This window comes from Sciurus vulgaris, assembly GCF_902686455.1.
Source record: "Sciurus vulgaris genome assembly, chromosome: 10".
NCBI lineage: Eukaryota > Metazoa > Chordata > Mammalia > Rodentia > Sciuridae > Sciurus > Sciurus vulgaris.
In genome coordinates this window covers 74,473,281-74,494,141 of record NC_136470.1, presented here as the reverse complement: position 1 = coordinate 74,494,141, position 20,861 = coordinate 74,473,281, and the positions used below count along the sequence as shown (strand labels likewise).

Sequence of the window (20,861 nt, the reverse complement as noted above, 5' to 3'; positions counted from 1 at the left end):
TCCTGCTAAGGCTTGGGCCAGTTTCTTCGCCGGATCTTAGGGAATGAACACACTGAGCCTGGTTCTTCACATAAGAACTCTGCAGGGGTCAGGCAGGCTGGTCAGGAGGATGCTAGGATGAGGTAGGTAGAATAAGAGCTCCCAAGGGGTGCCTACATCCTAATACCCAGGACCTGTCAATACAACACCTTGTGCATAAAGGACTTTGCAGGTGTGACTCAAGTGACCTTAAGATGGGAGGATGTTCAGGATTATCTGCATGGACACAGTGCGATCATAGGCACCCTTAAAAGCAGAGAACTTACCTGCTGAGGTCTGAGGGAGATGTGACTATTGAAGAAGGATCAGAGACATGCAACACTGCTGGCTTTGAAGAAGGAGCAAGGAGCAAGCCAAGGAAGGCTGGGAGTCTCTAGAAGCTGGAAAAGGCAGGAAATGGTTTCTGCCCTAGAGTCTATGGAAAAGGACAGCCCTTCCATCACCTGGAGTGTAGCCTGTTAAAACTTGTATCAGGGTTGTAACCCACTGAACTGCAGGATAATACATCTGCATTGTTTGAAGTGACCAGGTTCACAACAGTCTGTTAGAGTAGAATCAGGAATCTAACATATGGGAGGTAGACTGAGAACAGGTTCTAGGACATGCCTTTTGAATCACTCCACATAGGAAGGACTTTTATCTGTACAAGGTTGAGACCAGACACACTGGAAGGCGAGCTGAGGTTCTTCAGCCTGGGCCCTTCTCCCTGCTCTGGGGGCAGGCAATGTAATAACCTCCTTGCCCACCTGTGTACAAAGGCAGGCATGGGGATACAATATCAGAATCAGAGTTTCTTGCTGTGGCTAGTGGACCAAGATGGGCAAACTAGGCAATGTAATCCTGCCTCGACAGCAAGTCAAAGGGAGGGGCACGCTGCCCAGTGACTGCCTAGAGGGCAAAGGGCTGGTCTTATAAATGTCAGTAGTTGCAAATGGAAAGACTTCTCATGCATGTTTGCATGGCTGGGTTAAGGCTGCAGTTTCAAGACTACACAGACCTCAGCGGGGAGTTGTTCTCAAGGTGACACGGGAAGGCGGTAAGCAGGGTCCTGACTGCCCTGTCCTGTTCAGCAGCATCAGAATCTCACTGCTGAGAGCTCCTCAAGCCAGGGCAAGCAAGGGCTGCTCCTCGAGGTCTGAGGCACTCCCACCCCTGAACTTCCCTGAGCGGAGAGAGTGGGCATATCCACCACCGCCCAAACTGCAGCCACACCTTCTTCCTCTCCCAAGCCAGGTTCAGTTCTTGTCATTCCTGAGTCCCTATGTTCCTCAGCGGGGAAGGTGGTTTCAGCTTCCCAGCTCCACGCAAGGGGAAATTGGCACCTTCTCTTTGGGGAACACTCTGCCGTCTGAGTTGTCCTCCTCTATACTGACGGTCTCTAGCTCTCTCTGGGAAAGCACCATCAGAGGAAGTTTCTGCTGTGAGACCAAATCCAAATGCACTCACTGCAGCTCTCAGCTCCATTTAGTGGCTGGTGAGGTGCCAAGGAACAAGGATCCTTTTTTTTTGGTACCAGGGACTGAACCCAGGGGCGTTTAAACATTGAGCCACATCCTAAGCCCTTTTTATAATTTATTTAGAGACAGGGTCTTGCTAAGTTGCTCAGGGCCTTGCTAAATTGCTGAGGATGGCTTTAAACTCGTGGTCCTCCTGTCTTGGCCTCTGGAGACAGGATTACAGGCGTGAGCCACCATGCTCAGCTTACAAGGATTCTATTCAAAACTCTCTTCCATCCCCCTGGATGATAAGGGACATCATCATCATCACACAGATTTCCCAGATTTACAGTGGGCACCAGCAGGCAGGGACATACAGCTCCTGAAATTGACATTGGGCATAAACTGAGGCATAAACTAAGTCCACAGCAAGACAACTACAAAGAGGAAAACCACAGGATCTCTGCAAGGGAATCAGAGAAACCAGCTCTTTCTCTCCACAGGCTGGGGCCTCCTGCTGCTCAGTTCTGCTGGGAGGCAGACAGATGAGGTGTGTAAAGAGGAGGATGTGGCTTGGGCTGATATGTTCCTCCCCGAGACCTTGATTCCAAACTCTTTGATGTCCTAAGTAATGTTAGATGAATGGGAGCCACAGGCAGGATGTCTCAGCTCAAACACATAGCAAGGTAGGCCTGGAGCACACTTCCTAACTGTCCTTAGAAAGAAAGAGAGAGAGAGAGGAGGTGAGGAGGATGGAAAGGAGGAAAGAAAGGGGGGGAGAGAGAGAAGAGAAAGAGAAGAAGAAGGAAGAAGAGGAGGAGGAGGAGGAGTGGGAGGAAGAGAAGGGAAAGTGAGAGAGAGAGAGAGAGAGAGAGAGAGAGAGAGAGAGAGAGAATTGGATGGCATTTAAGTCTCCCTCCTCCTGAAACTACATCCTGGGAGGGTTTCCATTCTCTTGATCAATAATTATGAAGCCATTTCTGGCCCATCCTAACATAAACAAGCAAGTGGAAGCAAGTCAGTTAAAAATGGAAATAAGAAAGGCAGTTTTCACAAAACTTCTACTTTTCTTTGAATTGAAGAGTGACACTATCACACACACCTTGACACTCAATCTCAGCAAAGCCCTCCATCACACAGGTCAACCATCACCAAGAGGGCACAACCTGGTTGTTACCTTCAATGACCAGAATTAATCAACAGAGAAGGTCATTCAGTGTCAGAAGGGCAAGCAAGGGAAACTAGATTTTTAACTCAAATCTATCAGATATGATCTCAGAGCTCTGGATAGAAGACAAAAAATTACTAGAAGAGGGAAACAGGTCATTCATTCTTGGGAAATCATAGGGCCAGATGGACCTGCTGTTGGTGGACTGGGGAAAGAGTCCAGGGCAGACCAGGAATAGAAACTGAAGAAAGAGGAGGTGCAGACTGGAGACTATATTGGATTCTCTGAAAAACTTATGTATGAAACCAGAAACAAAACCTTGAGCCCTTGTTCAGCCCTGGAGAGGATGCAGGCTGAAAACACCCTAGACTCAAATACAGGTAAACTGGGACCAAGGGCGGCAGCAAAACCAGCATTAACTGCCTCTAGCAGTTAATGAATCTATAATCCATTTTATAGATTTTAAGTATCTTGCCCGAGGTTATCGGCTAGGTAGTCAATGGTGGAGCCAGGACCCAGACTCGGGTCCTCTACCTCAAGACTCTTAGTTACTCTAATACTTCCCATTTTCTCTTTCGTGACCTACTACAAACCATGGTGAAGCCTTACATCAGATTTCTTTTTTTAATTCTAAGGATATCAGGTTGTGTGCATGCCAGTAAGACCAACTTTACAGTTTAAAAAGCACCTTTACTTAACACTGTCAACCTAACCCTCCAAGTCACTCCATGAGATGGTCATTTTACCAGCTTCTCTGTGCATACATATGGAAACTAAGTCCAAGAAGAAGAAGTGACTTTTCACTCAAAACAAGTGGTTTCTCACTTCTCATCCTGTCTTCTTCTGGGCCTGACTACTTGAGGACCAGACCCTCCTGTGTTTCCATAAAGATTTATGAATACCCTTTGAAGGAAAAGACAGGCTGATTGTTAACATATTAGACTGAAGCATTTGAAATTACTAATAGTCAACCATTTTGAAAAATGGAAATTTCATGTGGTCCGAACTAATAAAATGAACATATTTACGCTATATTTTGGATGCATTAAATACAGGATAAATTTAGGCTAATTTAAATTTTAAAAGGTGTTTTTTACCTGATGTGAAGAGAAAAAAAAAAAAAAAACACATGCAGTTTTAGAAGTGGGATGGGGTCCAAGAGGTAATACAGGAAGACATGGATAAAAGAATAAAAATGCTGTTTTAGAACAAACAACATGAATGACTATTGAGATAACCAGAAAAAGGTAACAAGTATGCAGTGTCTCTCAATGGAAGGTACTTGCTCCTAAGCCCTGTGCCCAGGGAGGACACCAAGGCAGGGGTCTGAATGAGAGAGTGGGGATGCCCTATGTCCAGGATGAGGCTGGACTGTGGAAATTTCTATATCAAGAGTTTAAAAGAACTATTAATGCACACACCAAATAATCACTTTAAATGAGTTGGGAGTGTTGAATTTAATGAAACATATTTTCTTCTGTTCTAAAAATTTAATTAGAAGATTTATGGAGACATTGCTAGGTGCTTATACCTTAGGAAAGAAGTATCTAACGTTTTAAGAGCAAAATGTATTGCTTTGGTACAGATAAAGATGAAAAGGGGAGGGGAAATGAGAATGGTGAATTGGGGGTCTGAGAGGGGAGAATAGAGGAGGGATGAGCAGGACGTGTCTGAATTTCAGTGCTAACTATGAGGAATTTTCCAGCATCAGAATTACACTAAAATCCACTATAATGGGCTTCTTCTAGTAGTAATTTGCTCCTGGTCCCAGGAGTGCTCAAGTCATGCTGCCTGACCCTCTATCAGGGGCACTGTAGGAGGGATTACCTGTACTAAGGGAAGGTGTGAACCCAAACACCTTTTAGGTACTTTGTTTTAAATAATTTTATTTTTTTAAATTTATTTTTATGTGGTGCTGAGAATCAAACCCAGTGCCTCACACATGCTAGGCAAGTGCTCTATCACTAAGCCACAATCCCAGCCTTCAGGTATTCTTTGATTCTGGGACTCTAAGAGCCCAAAGAATCCAATTATCTGAAGTGAAATTAAATGTAATTAAGAACCACTTTTCTTCCATTATAAAAAGAGAAAGTTTCAATTCTAACTTTCTATCACTCTGAAAAATGACCAGGAGTTCCTTTTAGACTGTCTGCCAATATGTCTTCATCTATCTTTAAACACATTTCTTCAAAATGCCTCCCCACAATTTTTTTATCACAAACATACAAGAATTCAGCAATGTTATTAAGAGATAAGTGTGTGTAGGCTAGTGTAGACACCTGTTCTCACCCTCATTCACCATGCTCCCATGTAAAATTCTGCTTCTGTGACGAAGCAAATTCCAAGGGGCTACCCCACGTCTGGTCAATTACAGACACGAGCCTGCACAAATGAAGAGGGCTTGCAGATCAGCGAGCTATAGTTTGTAGCAAGTTCATTCATACCTGAAAGGAATTGTTTGAGAATATTCATCCTCTACTTTTTTAGCTTCTTATGGTGTTAGGCTTCATGGAGTCAACTAAAAACCTGAGATTTGTTGTTTCCAATGCAGAATTATACTAAAAAGGTTGTCAGAAAAACCCTTTTGGAGCACTCTCCTGAGAGGCAGAGGAGGCTTTAATAGCAAAGGGGACAGGAAAGGCAGGGGGCCTGAACTTTCTGGCATTTGGGATTCTGGCAGCAGAATGTGCAGGGAGCTCCCATCCTGAAGAAATCGCTGGACAGGCTGGACCAGCTCCAGGGGTTGGCTGGTCCTTATCAGAGCTGGACCAAGCTAAGCCAGCTATCCAGAGTGCTGTACAGAGTCATTTTGCCCCAGCTAGGGACAGAAGGATCTTATTAGTGGGCTGAGCACACACAAGACAAGATCCGTCTCTGATTGCTGCTCCTACTCCTAGAAAGAAGCACATGAGGCCAGAGGTGAGAGGGAGAGGGAGAAGGTGGTGTGTGGTGTGTGTAATGGGGTCAATGTTCTTCAAATTCTCATCCAGCTAGACTGGTTAATGCAGAGGAACCTTATATGATGGAGGATGAACTAAATGACTTGTCTCTATGCCTTCAGACTTGGGAGGACTTAGAATATGTCATAAAGTGAGAATGGGAATAAATAGCCTGAGTTCAAATCCAGGCCCACCATATGCAGGCTATGTGATTTGAGCAAGTCAGCTAATCTCTTATCTAAGACAGTCTCCTTGTTTGTACAATGAGGACAATCGAATTTATTAGTTTTAAAGCATCAGCTCAGAATCTGGTCCATAGTAAGGTTCAATAAATGCTAGGTAAATTGACTACAAATTTAATGTAAGTCATACAATCATGGACTGCTCAGCATCCTCAGTCTTTCTCCACTGTTCTAAACTGCCTTCCATAGCCTGAGTGAACTTTTCTGAGGACAGTGAGGCAATGACAGCAGAAATCATCAGGAGAGCCCAAGCCCGAGTATGCCACCATGAAGAGCTGGCTGCTGTGCCCCTGCCCCTCTGTTAAGGGGCATCTGCTGCAGGGCTCACTGTGGAGGCCTTGAATTAAGTTTCACTGAGCAAAAAGGCATTTCCTCACAGTTCCCAGACCCACAGCCCCAGCCAGGAGTAAAATGTACAGGAAAAGAAAAGAAACATCTTTAAGTATCTCTTAAGTTTGACAGCTGGGGGTACTAAACCCATAAAGCAGTGGTTCTCAACCCTCACAGAATATCAGAATCAACAAGAACCTTAAGAAACACTCAAGACCAGACTCTGAATTGCTCTGGGGTGGGATGTGAGTGTTTTAAAAGATCTCCTCCAGGTGGATCTAAGAGGCATCCAGAATTGAAAACCGCTACAAAGTCTTTTGTCACTCGGGAAGTGCTGCCCACCATCACTTGCTGCTGAGAAAGTGAGAGGAGATCATGAAAAGGAAAGCCTAGATCCCAGAGTGCCCACTCCACAGAGAAGCCCTGAGATGTCAGGCTGGCAGGAAAGTAATAGGAAAGGCAGGTCCTGCCCCAACCTCTCACATAGGCTGCTCTTTCTCCCCAACCCCATCACAGTCATGCTGTAGATGTACCAGGAGGAAACAAACCACCACTGCACAGACAGAAAGTACAGGAGAGGATGAACCCTGGAGCACTGTAGCTGCTGGGGAGCCCAGTGAGTGGCGTGTGCACTGAGCGTGGGCAAGGAGGCCAAGCCCTGGTCTGCGGCTGCTCTGGCACCAATTCTTTCTTTGGCTTAGGGAGGTTACTTTGCCTTTGCCCCAGAGTCTCCTTGGAAGATAGACTGAGCTAGTGCAGTGGTCACAACCCATACTGTATTTTAGATTCACCTAGAGAGCATTAAAAAAAATCCTGCCTCCAGTCCCCACCCTGGTGATTCTGAGTTTAGTTGATCTAGGTGTGGCCTTAGAGTGACATTTGGAAAGGTCCTCGGTGGTTCTGATGTGCAGCCAGGGGTGAGGACCCTGATCCAGTGCTTCTCTAAGTTCCCTCCTTGGTGCTAACATTTTGTGGTCCTTGTGCTCCCACTTCTGACCTGAGCGCTCACATAGCACTCAGCATATCCCAGATGTCCCCTGCTTTGCACAGCCCATGGGATAGACAGGGGAGTGCCGACCTGGCACTCTCTTGTAAAGGCTGAGAGGACCAGTTTTTCTAGGGATTGAGAAAGAAATTGATTCTGATCTCCATGACACCAAATGAGGCCACCCTCCCTGATTCCATGACTTCCAGAATACAGCATTCTGCACCACTTCAAAGGTAGAGGATACATTTGGAAACCAGTCACTGCTGGGGAAGAAAAGGCCAGTTTACCTGTGGGCAGCCAGCTGGAATACAAGCAGGAACAACTTATGGCGTCTCAGCTATTTTCAAACAGGGTCTTATTAAGGGCACAAGGGATGCCCTGAATGCTGGGAGGTGGGCACCTCCTCACTCTGAGTCTATATGGGTGAAACAATAGTGAGAGTTCACAGGTTGCCCTGGAAGGACCAGCCTAAGTGGTCTATGCTTGGGGAGAGAGGAAGCAACCTGCAAAGAATAAGAGCCAGTGGAATGGAGACAGGCTCTGGTGGTACCTTTAGGAAGACCTGCTGACTGGCAGACTTAGGTAGAAAATTCTATGATGGCCTCCTTTCCTTCTTTCTCTCTTGCCTCTCATTTCCATCCCCCATCCTCAGCTCCCATATTTAGTCTTAATCTATTCACTAGTAGGGAGAAACCCCTCTCTGTAGAATTCTTACCCTAAATGCCTCCACTGTCCATCTCTGGATCACAGATACTGTCCCTACATGGGTCCAGTGGGGAGGGGATGTACATCACACCCAGCCACAGGATAGGTAAGGTAGGCGTAGGTCAGAAAGTCCCAAAGGACTGAAGCTGAGTCCTTCTTGATGATAGCAACTCACACCCGGGGATCTATGGGAAGTGAGACTTTCCTAGGCTTTTTGTTCTTGATTTTGTGTCTGTGGACAGGGTCTCCCAACTTGTGGGAGTTTGTGGTTATTCTGGTAAATAATCTATGACAAATGACACAATAACAATTTATGTCAACTAATGTGCATTAAATACCAAGCAGTATCATGTTTTTTATCAATTGCTTCACCTTCCCCCCCACCAAATAATCTGTCCTCTTTGAGCCCCACTTTCTCCTGGCTGGACTCCAGATAGAACCTAATTCCTGAGTTTCCTGATTTTCCTCTTCCCAGGTATGAGAAGTTTCTCTAGCAGTCTACTTCAAAGGACTGAGAAGATGTACCCGCAATTACAAATTCCCACACAACTTCCTGACAGCCCTTCCATTGTACCCAGAGAACAGGGGGAAAGCAGATGGTGGCTAAACCCAGGGAGAAGGGGTCTCAGGTGTGTGAGTGGGAATTAGGGAGGAGCTTTAGTTTGCATTTTTCTTCTGGTAGAAAACCAAAAAGGCTGGGAGACCTGGGCAGCCTGCCACTGCCACCTAGTGGAAGGAGGGAGGAAGTCAGGCTTTGGAGAGGCCGAAAGTTTCCAAATATTTAATGAGGTTGTAGTAACTATCAGAAAGCTTTCACGGCGTCTCCATGGTCTCGAGGCATTTAGACATTTTTCCGTAAATATCTAGCACAGGTCTTCATAGAGGGTATCCCAGATGCTGATGACCGTGACCAGTTGCAAAAATCAACTCAGAACTAAGACCAAACTGCATAGTTCTCTGCACTTCAGTTTCCACAATGTGAAATGCATGAGTTGGAGGCCCTGATGACCCTGACCTTTGCAGCTGGTGTCCTCAGACTTGACTGTGCATCACAGTCACCTTGGAGGTGGGCTGGTTAAATACCGAGTGGGTTGCTAACCAGTTCCCAGGGCAGGGCCGACCTTGGAGAACCCCTGTTCTAAGTAGTTTGGTCTCCCTGGTGTGAGAAAAAGTGAATAAAGAAGCGCATGGAGGTAACAAACACAGAGCATATGTAAATAGAAGCCATGGCCTGAATAATGGATTCATCAAAGGTAGCGAATAAGCGGTGGGCCTCAAAGCCTGGCCAGGCCCAGGGGAGGGTCAAGCCCCACTCTGCTGTGGTTAGTTCTTGGGTTTGCTTGACCCTCCATGTCAGGGCAAGTACACGGGGAGTCAGAGAGCCAGCAGTTGTCATGTTGGGGAGAGTGGGTCAGTGGAGAAGGGAGGAGCCTAGGCCACACTTGGCCATTGGCAGAAGAGGATGTTCCCAAATGCTGTGTGATATGCTGTGGGAAAGCCGGGAGAGATCTTAGAGGGCCTACTTCAGCCTTCCTCTTGAAGGTGAGATGAACTCAGAAAGTTACACAACTTTCCCAAAGTCACAGCCACCAGTAGCCCTTTCTCTTCAAGCTCCCAACCTAATCACTCCACTAACAGCTCCCAGAGAAATCCCACACAGACAAAGTGCGTTCATGAGACAGGTCAGATCCCTGGTGCTCCACAGTCCGTGCTGCCCTCCTCCTCCATCCTCCTTACCTTTCATCAATGGGAAGAAGCAGTCCATCTCTACGCTGCTGCGGGAATGGGAGATGCACAGGGCGCTGCTGGGGACCAGACCCTCCTGGGGAGGGCTCCGTTCCGTGGTGCGGACCAGACACCAGCCGGGCCGCTCGCTGGGCCGCTCCAACAGCTCCACAGTCTGCCCCACCTGGATGGTCAGCTCGCTGCTGTGGCCTGCGCTGAAGTCCTGGAGGACTACGGTCAGCTCACACCCGCCAGAGAGCTTCAGTGATGGTGGTGATGGGGTTAGAAGTGGGGGTGTGGAGGAAGGAGGAGGAAATGTGGGAGAAGGTGGGTGAGCGGGGAGGGGAGGAGGAATGGGAGGAATTAAAAGGGAAAAGATGGGAGTCAGGGTGGAGAAAAGGCAGAAGATAGAAAAAAGAATTGGAAACAGGAGAGAAAATGGGAAAAAAAAAGGTAATTAACAGTGTGTCATTGGTCACCCAGATGTTCCAGCGGCAGCCAGTGTGGAGCCTGCCCGGAACCAGGGCTTCATTCCAAGCCTTTCTTGCTTCCTTAGCATTCTTTCCATGACTCCTTTGCCAAGCTTCCAGCCAACTGTGCTTCCAACCCTTTCCTGTATGTCCCTTGCCTCCTTCCAAGGACTCCACCCCATGCCCCACTCCTGCCCCCACTGCCACCCGGCAGGCTCCAACTGTGCTGCTTGGGTTTCTAACACGTTATTCTAGTGGTCTGGGAATAACAGAGGAGTTGAGCTCCCTTCCTTCTAACCCCCTTGACATCCCCCATTCCCATTCCTCACTGGAGCTTTAGCCTAACATAGAGGCTCCTCTTCCCTGCCCTACAGTGGCCAAGTTGAAGGTCCATTCTCTTTTGGCCACTGCAGGGCAGGGCAGAGGAGAGGCAGATCATATTTAGGAACATATGCCTTCCCTGATGCTGGGCTCAGCCTTCCCCAGGTCTGCATGTGCACTGATTCTGGGGCAGGACCAAGAAACAGGTGCAGAGACCCTGGAGGCAGGAACAAGCCCTACTATCTATGCACTGAGACTGCTTGCTTTTTCCCTTGGTGGTGTGACTGCCCCTTTCCTCTGATCTCACATCTCCTGAGAATCCTTTTGGTTGTCAGTATGTCCCCTAAAACCAAGCACAGAGCACCCGCTTGGAATAGCAGCTGCACTTAGGGCAGAGTGACAGGGAGGGAAGGGAAGGACTGAGGAGGTCCAGTTTTCTGGCCTCTTATTCTCTAAGGTTTACCCCAAACAGTGGTGCAAAGGGAAGGCCCACACTGGATTATCTCCAGAGGTGCCTGTGCACCTCTGACTGAAGCCTTCAGGGCCAAACGATTTGTACCAGCAGCCATGCTTATGCAGGAGTCCTAAGGTGGTAGGTAGCAGTTCACACGCATTCTGGGAAGGGAAGGTTCTGCCAAATGGTAGGCCCAGAGAACATCACAGTGAGTAGGGCATCAAGAGCCCCACCATAGACAAAACCTCAGCATTCAGAACTGTGAGAAATGTCCACTAAAGGGGCTTGACCGTCACAGTGGGCCTGAAAAGGTTAAAATGATGCATGAGATGGGCTGTCAGCACCACCAGCCACAGAGCAGGGTCTCTGTGCTGAACACATCCCACAGGCAGGCATGGAACTGCTGCCAGAATAGATCAGGAAGGGGATCTGTAGGAAAGAAGGTGGAAGAGGAAAGAGACAGAAGAGGAACACATGCTGTTGGCTCCTTTTCTCCCTTTAACGTCCCTGGGCCTGTTACATAAATGCACAGTCCCCACTCCCCAACACCTCGGCTCTCCTAGTGTGGTCTTTTCTAAGACATCTTTCAGTGATGATTGTTGTGGGATGGTAATAGCTCACATCTGAAAGAGCTTTACAGTTAGCAGAGTCCCTGACCCAACCAGGTAACATTATCATTGCCTTCTCACATGGTAGCAGATGTCAATTCAGAAATGTACAGATCGGGGGCTGTACATGGAGTAAGCATAGAAATCACAAGTATAAAATGCTGATTTCCCTGCTGCTCCTCCCTTGCTCCAGCCTCAACCACAGACGATGATGCAACAGGTCAGAGTTAGGGCCCAGGGATGTGTGTTTTTAATAAGAACATCTGTTGTGATTCTGGAAAGGGGTTCTCTGGACACTGGGAAACACTGGCTAGATGGTTTTCCCACCGTCACCCTGCCAGACTTGACCATGAATCCCATGCTCCTTAAACCACACAACACTGGGCAAGTCATGTCCTTATTTTTGGGTGCGTTTGTTGTTGGAGGGGGTGGGAGGCAATGGCCTAAGCTCCTGGTCCTTGGTGTGGCCTACGGCAGGTCTCATAAACTCTCTGGATTGCAGCTTCTATAAGAAACACATCTTATTATTTTAATGGTATGTAACATATATAACACGTGAATATATATGTCACTGAAACACAAGTTTCACCCTGATATTCTATTTCATTGCTTTTCTCAGTTACTGATGACACCCCGCTAAATGAATTCCACCTCCTGCTGATGTACTTATAGAACACTGGCCTATATGACCAGGAAAGTTCCTTCCAACATGAAGGGTTTCTTTCCTTTTTTCCCTTTTTTCTTTTTTTGGTACCAGGGATTGAACCCAGGGGCACTTAACCTCTGCGCCACATCCCCAGCCCTTTTTATTTTTCACTTTGAGACAAGGTCTCGCTAAGTTGCTTAGGTTAAGTTGCTGAGGCTGGCTTTGAACTCGAAATGCTCCTGCCTCAGCCTCCCCAGCTGTTGGGATTACAGGCATGCACCACCGCACATAGCTACGTGAAGGGTTTCTATTGCTGAGCTTCTACATCCCCATAGAGCTTTTCCTCTGTGTCAACATCAAGCAGTCCTCATTCTTTCCTGAGGCTGGTCATCCGTGGTCTCCATACCATGCTTTTTGGGGCAACCTGGCTGAGGATAGGGATGGGTGTAGCCCTTTTGGCAGATTGCTGCTCACAGCAGAGAAAGCCTGAGGCTCTGGCTGCAAAGAGCCTAGTGCACCATCTAGACACTAGGCATACGGACCCTAGAGCAAGTTGCAACCAGACCCACAAGCAGGGTGAGAGGAGAGGGGTGGAACTTGTAGGGGACTTGTAGAATAGGGCTTGTCTACAATTCAAGATCCAGCGCCAGCAGGGAAGCACCACTAGATGGCAATGTTTACCTCCTATAAATTGCCCAGACCACTAAGACGCAGAAGGAAATGGATAAAGGATCAATAGGCAATTTCTTTGGAGCACACACCAAATAGTTAACCGTGTGCAATCTTTAGAGCCAGCCAGGAAAACAATTATGGTTAAAGTACAGCATAAATGTCCTGGTGCACCTCACCTCAATGGCTTGGTCAAAAAGATTTACTACAGCAGGTCTTCACCCCATGGTGCCAAGGGAATTCCAGAGGAGGAATCAAGGGAGGGGGTAAGAGAAATGGGTGAGATGGTGTCAGGCAGGGCTTCTCTGAAACAGTCCCTCCTCTTCCTCTGCCCAGAGCAACAGGGAGGCTGTAGGGTGCCCAGGGGATCCTGGGCTTACACTTGAGAAGTGATGCTCAGGAACCCAGGACTGGAATCCTATGGGAAAGTTTCAAGAGCCCAACCAGCAGGGTAGAGGTCAGAGATAGGGAGGTCAAATGCCCTTGGCACACTTATAAGACTTTCACTAGCATTCCTTAAACAGGATTCGTCTGTGCTTTGTGTTTTAGGCCTTCTCCTTCACTGAGGACTCACACCTAATGAAAGTTAATTACACGAAGCAAACCCCTCATTAACCAATAAAACAAAATTCCTCACACATATTAAGTCATCATTTCTTAGAAATGCACCTTTTCATTTTTTTCTTTCTGATGTCCCTGGTCTTCTGTGCCTGTCAGCAGGTTGCTCTTCTCATGACCCCAGGGAGCATTATTTTCTTTGCTTCTTCTGTCCATTTCGAAAGGACTGGTGAATGTCTGCCCACTCCCCTGGGCACCTCATCCCCAGTTCTTGGTGATGGCACATTCTGAAAGCTCCCCTCCATCTCCAGCAACTGTCTCTGATCCCGGGACTTTGAATTGATTTTATGTGTACGTTGTAGTCTTCTTGGTCCTAATTCTTCTCTTCCCCACAGCCTCTTAACAATTACTTTAAGACTTTTCCTTGGCAAATCCTCAGGTGTTTATTCTAAAGTTCTTGGCACATTTGTTTTCTAATTCTCCCTCCTAGGCCTGCAGAATGTTCCTCACATTTGGCTTCATGTTCCAACGTTTCCTTTTCAGAGAGATGGCCCCTTTGTGTGTTCTGATTTTTCTTTTTGGCAGAGTGTTCCTTCCTAAGTTACCCCACAGGGCCCAATGCAAAGCACCGCTCATCTCTGACTTGCTTTCCCCTCTTGACGTATTAACCACTGGGCCACAGACAGGAGCTGTGAAGTCCCCTGCTTCTCCCTACCTCCCTGCTGGATTTGTCTTTTGATCACTTGTTCCCTCCCAGCCTAGTCCGGGAGGCCCCTAGGTCCCAGCCTGCTCTCCCTCTCCCTCATCCTGACTTACACACCAACAGTTATTTAAATCGTCAATTCCTTGGACACACACTTTCTCCAGAGTATGCAGAGCCTCCTCCCTCACAGCCTCTGCTCTCACTTTCCTTTCCTGTCCCACCCATTCTCTCCTGATCACCGCTCTGTACTTTAAGTTCATTGTTTCAAAGAACCTCTGGCCCCCTCTTTGCATGCTTTAGCTACATGTCCTTCCTCTGGCTGCTTGTGTAAGTACCGCACCCGGTGCAGCCTCCGTCTCGTGATGCAGGTTTCACCTCTAAGTCCTCCCAGGTACATTTCACACAGGAGCCACGTGCATACTGTCCCCACTCCCCATTGAGTTGCTATGCTCGTCCTAAGAAAAGACAAGCCAGCAATCAGCCTCTTGTCTTCCTTCAAATAGTCTCAAGAGAAAATCAGGTGCTACTGAGCAGACCCTTTCTATCCCCTAGAAGTAAAAACTCTGCTTTTCTTCCCATTAGCAGAGTCTCTAATCTAAGATGACTGGTGGGTTGTCTTTCTTTTTTCTTTTTCTTTTTGTCCCTTCATGAAGCACATTTAGGTCCATTCTCTCAATGAACAATGTTTTCATGCAAGATGTCCACTGCTAAAACTAGGAGTGTGCAGGAAGGGTTCTATGACTCCCTGGTCCCTGTTCTGAGGTGGTATATATTTGTACCTTCTGTTATGGACACTACATTCTCTTCTTTTTTATTAAGGTATGGGGATTGAACTTAGAACCTCACACATACTAAGCAACACTCTACCACTGAGCTATATCCCCACCCCTTTTATTTTTGAGACAGGGTCTTGCTAAGTTGCTGAAGGTCTCACTAAGTGTCCGAGGCTAACGTCTCAAACTTGTGATCCTCCTGCGTCTGCTTCCTGAGTAGCTGGAATTACAGCTTGCCTGGTATGCATAAGGACCTGGGTTCAATCCCCAGCACCACAAAGAAATGGGGAAAAAAGAAAGCCGAGCAGGACCTAGGTTGGGGCTTAGGCAGAGAAAATGTCTGAGTCACTCCCAGGAAGGGGGTCCAGACAGGGACTGGGAGAGTGCAGGGAATGAGAGATGATTTCAGAAATGCTATATGAGGTCAGAGAAGAGGCAGAGACACACTTGACTTCATGCTGACATCTGTGCTGTCAGTTAAAATCCCCTCATTTCCCTGGGGGTAGGAACAAGTTTGGTTTTAGAATCTGGAGTAGGGTAGGATTGAATCCATTGAAAGCTAAGCATCCAGCCTAGTGGTTAGGGGTATGAACTCTCCCTCACCACGTGTGTTCCCAGGGCAAGTAACTTCACCTCTTCATCTCAGTTTCCTCATCTGAAGAGGAATGAGGAAAATATCAGTACTGACTTCAGAGGCTGTTATGAAGATTAAATGAAATGATAATCATAAAGCACCTTGGACAGTTCCTTCAGCAGCATTAGTTCTCTCAAAGCTCATTTAAAAAATAAAGTTCTGGAAGCATTAATTAATTATTATTTAAATTTGGGAGGAAAGGAGTAGAGATGAAATAAAAAAATAAATTAATTTTGATGTTACCTGGAAATAGACTATGCCAACTGCAGATGCAATTAAAACTATTATGTAAACGAATCACATTTTCCCTTTTTGATAATCACGCCCTACCCAGGCCAGCTAGAAGACTTGCCTTAAGGCTCTCTAGGGGAGGTGACCTGGAAATGTTTAAAGGTCCCCCAAGTCAGGACATGTTTTTCCTCCTAAAATTAACAAGGGGATGGTGGAACCCAAGATCCTTTTATGAAAAATGAGGATTCACTCGTGTCTCTTCATTTACATTACTTTCCAGGGAGCTTCCAAGTGAAGAAACCCCTCTTTCCCAGGAGTCTGGTAACTGCCTACAGTATCTGCCACCTGAGCCTGCTGATAACCACAAACATCCGTTTCTGACACTGCTCTGCCAAGCGCTTGGATCTGACATGACAGAGCGGAGGTGCAAGCATGCCCATCAGATAAATCAGGCCTCCGCCTCTTCTGCTGGCTGGCTGCCTTGTTCACTTCCTCCACCTGATTCCTCCACAGACCACAGCCAATGAGAGGCACAGAGTTCACATGAATTAACATCTATATATTTATGGCATGCAGGAGGCCAGAGGGGCCCGAGCATAATGTGAAGTTAGAGCATGTCTACCTGGCATGGCTTCAAGGGCACTGAGAAGTTCTGTCAGCTGCTGTGGAAAGACTGTCCTCCGCCCCTCCATCACCACACCTGCTGCTGATGTCTGGCTTCCAACCTCAGAGGGTGATTTCATTTAATTAGGTAACATCCCTTCCACAAAATGCCTCAAAGCAGACTATTACATGATTCCCTTCCGAGTGCACAAAAATGAGACACAGCACTGGAGTGACATGCAGCTGTACTTACAGGTCTGAAAACATGAAGGCATTCATAACAGCAATTTTTTTTAAGGAGGGAAACTTTGCTACAATAACATTAAAAAAGAAACCCTTGAAACTAAAATATGAAAATCCAACAAGAAAGAAATGGTTAAGTCATTATGACACATCCGCTAAGTGATAAGTGAATGATGAATTATGCAGCCACTAGATATTTATACAGCTTTGCAATAGCTTCAAAACTGCCTATCGCATAGCAAGTAAAAAGGACAGGATGTATCGTTGAGTATATAACTCTGTGAAGAATCAACACTTAACAACCCTATTCATAAGAAATAGGAAGGAAAGTCATCAAAATGTTAACCGTGGTTTTGTTAGGGGGTGGACTCTGGGTAATTTCCCCTCTTTCCCCCTCCCTCCCTCCCTCCCTCCCTCCCTCCTTCCTTCCTTCCTTCCATCTTTCCATCCTTCCTTCTCTTTCCCTCCTCCCTTCTCTTTCTTTCCTCTCTCCTTCCCACTTCTTCCTTCCTTCCATCCCAGGAATTGAACCCAGAAGTGCTTAACCACTGAGTTACATCCGCAGCCCTTTTTATTTTTAGACAGGGTCTCACTAAGTTGCTGAGGCTGTCTTTGAACTTGGGATCTGCCTCAGCCTCTGAGTGGCTGGGATTACAGGCATGTGCCACTGTGCCTGGCTCCCCCTTGCTTTCTTATTTCCAGTACTGACCAATGTTTCTAATGTAAGTGTTATTTTATAATGAAAGTAACAACAAAATCGACCACAACAACTTAAAAACAAAGTGACAAATGTAATGGGGAAAAAATGCACCTATTCCAAGAGGACCTAATACTTTGTGGAGGAATAAAGGTGTAGTGGATGGATAGTTACTAATTTTTCTCTAGGACAGTATGGAAGCTTTGAGAAAGCCCACATTGTTGATGAGACCTCAATGTGGTGGCTTCAAAATCTCTCCCCTACTAAACCCATGTCCCTGCAATACTGGGAAAGTTGGATGGCTGCTCCAGAAATTAGGTCCCTTTACAAGAGTTTAGTGCTGTGCTTTATCTTGAGCTGATTATAATTTTGAAGCAAATTTAGGAATACTGTGGAGCTCTGGGACCCCTTCAGTTTGCATGCTGGAAGCCCGTGGAGCTGCAGGACCAACTGAGTCTAAAGCTTACAATGTTCTTTATCCTTCTTCACTGGAGCTTGGGTGGCTGCCGCTGGCTGCCCCTGAAGGAGCTATTTGGTTTAGTTGCTTCCCATAGTGCTTTAAGGAGCACTGTGGTCTCATAAGGCCTCGTGAGTTGCACAGTGATTAATAGTGGGAAGGATGTGGGAGTGGGATTCAGGAGGCCTTGGTCTAGTGCAAGGTTTCCCACGTGCGACACTGGGCAAAGCCCTTCCCTCTCTACACCGGCATTTCCTCATTCCTAAGATGAGGCAATAGGACCTCAGGGAAGGTTTTAGTACTCCGTGAGTGGAGTAGTTTCTACATTCACCAACACACAGCCCTATTTAATTTTCTTGAGCACTTATCATTAACATGCTGTCTGGTTTGTCATTTTTTGCTCATATCCCACATCTAACTGTAAGATCCAAGACAGCAGGAACAGTCTCTGTCTTGCTCTTTTATCTCCTGAGTCTAGAGTGATGCCTGACATGTAACAGATGATCAATAAATTCCTGCTAAGTGCACGAGTGAACGTGTTCCATGGATTATTACCTCACAAGTAATGGAGCAGTCTGGCTACAATGCCTGAGTGGTGTCTCCAACTGAATGCCCACCCATCCTAACAGTATCATCCACATCCGACAGGTAGTTAATCTGTTCTTTTCAAAAATATCTTGCCTTTTTGTTATTTGGCTGTACCTATACTAACCCGACAGAAATGACATAAGGGGTGAGGGGCAGATATAAACCCACAAGAACAAAGAGAATAGGAGGTAACAGTGGATAAGAGAAGTTAAAATTAAAAAAAAAAATAACAGAAAGTAGACACAAGAGCCATATGTAACTTGGTAGAATGGAGAAGACCAGATGCAGGTTCCTGCCAGAGCTCTGCTCAGCCCTCCCACAGGCACAGGAGGCGCTGCCGACAGGTTTCTATGTGGGGCTGAACTCAGAAGATGGGTTGGGAGTCTGAGAAGACACCAAGACTTCTCCTCAATCCTGTGCACCCTGTCTTGTAACACTGAAATTCAGGGAAGGCCTACACACAGAACGGGCAGGTGGCTGCCATCCTGCCGTCCCACAGGTCCCAGAGCACTAGCAGCCACACGTAAACTTCTTAGGCGCATTTGGCAATCACTCACTGGAGGAGATGAAAAGATGCGTAGATACTCAGATACTGACAACTGAAGGTTGCTCCCCACCCAAGTCCTAGAGTGCCCTCCTGGTCACATCACAGTGAGACTCCCAGCCAACGAGCCTCCCCTTATGTGGGGCAGCCAGGCAGCCTGTGTGCGCCTCACACAGGAGGAGAATCTTCAGCTATAGAGCACCAGACTTTTCAGAGAAACCTCTCTAACAGTCCAAAATGGATCAACGAGAAGGTCGGGGAACCTCGAGGAAGCCAAATGCAAGTAGGACAGTAAAAGTTCAACAATACTGTACTACCCCGTCCTTGGAGAGGTAAGAGAAGATACTCTATCTGTGAACAAAGAACAAGCTGCTACACAAAGGGAATATTACAGAATGAGAAAGAGTTCTCAGAAATTAAGAATATTAAGGTTAACATGGAACATTTCATGGATGGGTTGGAAGATAATGTCAAAGAAAATTGTCAGAAGCTAGAACAAGAACACCAAGAGAGGAAAATAAGAGAGAAAATATAAGAAGATTAGAGAATTGATTGAATAAGTTCCTGACAGGCAGAATGGAAAGGAATAAATTGTCAAGAAAAATTCCCAGAATTAAAGGGCAAGAATTGCTAAATGGATATGATGCTCTAAGTGGCTGGTGTAATGAATTTTAAAAAGACCCATCCTAAAGCACATACTTTTAGTAAAAAGTACTTTTAGTAAAAAGAACATTCTAAAAGCATTGAGAGAGAGAAAATATTTAAAAAAAAAAAAAAACCAAACAAACCAATAAATCAAGAATCATAATGACAGTAAGATTCAATAGCAACACTGGAATATAAAGAAAGTGAAGCAATTCTTTCTAAATTCTGGGTGAGAATTATTTCTCACCTAGGATTCTATACCCAGACAAATTACCAGTTGAGAGTGAGAATATACCAAAGTCATTTTCCCCAGACCTTCAAAGTCTCAAAAAGCCTCAGAAAGCATTCAATAAGCATTATCCATTAGGATTAGTACTTGTTATCTTCCCAATTTTGCCTTTTCTCCTTTCTTTTTTGTTTCTTTATGATATGAATTTGATAGAAATTAAAATGGATCCTTTCATTCCTTTTAAAAATATAAATTAATAGAGTGGAGAAATGCCTCATGAAATAGTTTTAATTTCAGCAAAGCATTCATCTGAACCTTGCATGATAACTTTTTAGCCGAAACAATGAAATGTGGATTGAGATGATGGTATTTTAAGGCAGATTCATGGCCTACCAGAAGTTCACATAATCCAATCCCCTTGCTTTACAGGTGAAGAAAATGAAACTCCAAAGACAAAAGGGCTTATCTAAGGAAGACTGTATTTGGAAGACAGTATATAATAAATATTTATTGAATAAATGAGTGAATTAGTAATTTAGTAAGTTGAAGATTACTCAACACTCTTAATTTATTAGTGGAAAAACTGAGGACCCCACGCTAGTTGGTAGTAGAGCTAGACTCATGTTTTCAAAATCTAGGCTCAGGACACTTTTCTGCAAACTTGCCAGGTTAATGACAATCAGGCTAGGAGAAGGTCTCCCAGGCCCTGGATCCATGCTCACTCCTAGAGAATTGCTGTGTTGACTGAGCAACATTCCATGCTGTCATGGTGAGTGCTCTGCTCTCTGGAGTATGAACCAGTAACAGTGTGGACAGAGGACTTTCCAGATTTTGCTGGACAAAGCTACAGAGGACACAAAGCTGGAGAGGCAGCAAAGATCACAGACAGCAGAAACCCAGAATCTGGCCTGGACCTTCATGAGTTTCTATCCTACCCTCCTACTGCGAGCAGGACCCTTTCCAAAATATCAAACTCTCTGTTTTATCAAGCTGTCCCCTCCTGCTGGAGAGCTGTGATATTAAGAATGTTTCTGTGTTTGGAATTTCCATCCACTGTTCTTAGTGTGCCCTGTAAGGTCCTGCAGGAGAGATCATTCCTTTTTCCACAGTTTCACACATGTGCACCCTAGAAAAGAATCTTTGTCTTCCCTTTTCAAAATATTCCTTCGATTGGTTCTCAAATGAGCAGTTTCTAATATCTATATTATGTTTTTCT

General features: G+C 45.9%; 1 protein-coding gene across 18 annotated transcripts in view; it reads right to left on the bottom strand.

Moving 5' to 3' along the window:
• KALRN (kalirin RhoGEF kinase) overlaps window positions 1–20,861 on the bottom strand; it is a 647,130-nt gene that overhangs the window by 130,375 nt on the left and 495,894 nt on the right. For all 18 annotated transcript variants that reach the window (XM_079156104.1, XM_079156093.1, XM_079156099.1 and 15 more), the window contains exon 34: window positions 9,585–9,831. In XM_079156104.1, the coding sequence (XP_079012230.1) occupies window positions 9,585–9,831 (247 nt within the window). The remainder of the gene's footprint in view (window positions 1–9,584; window positions 9,832–20,861) is intronic.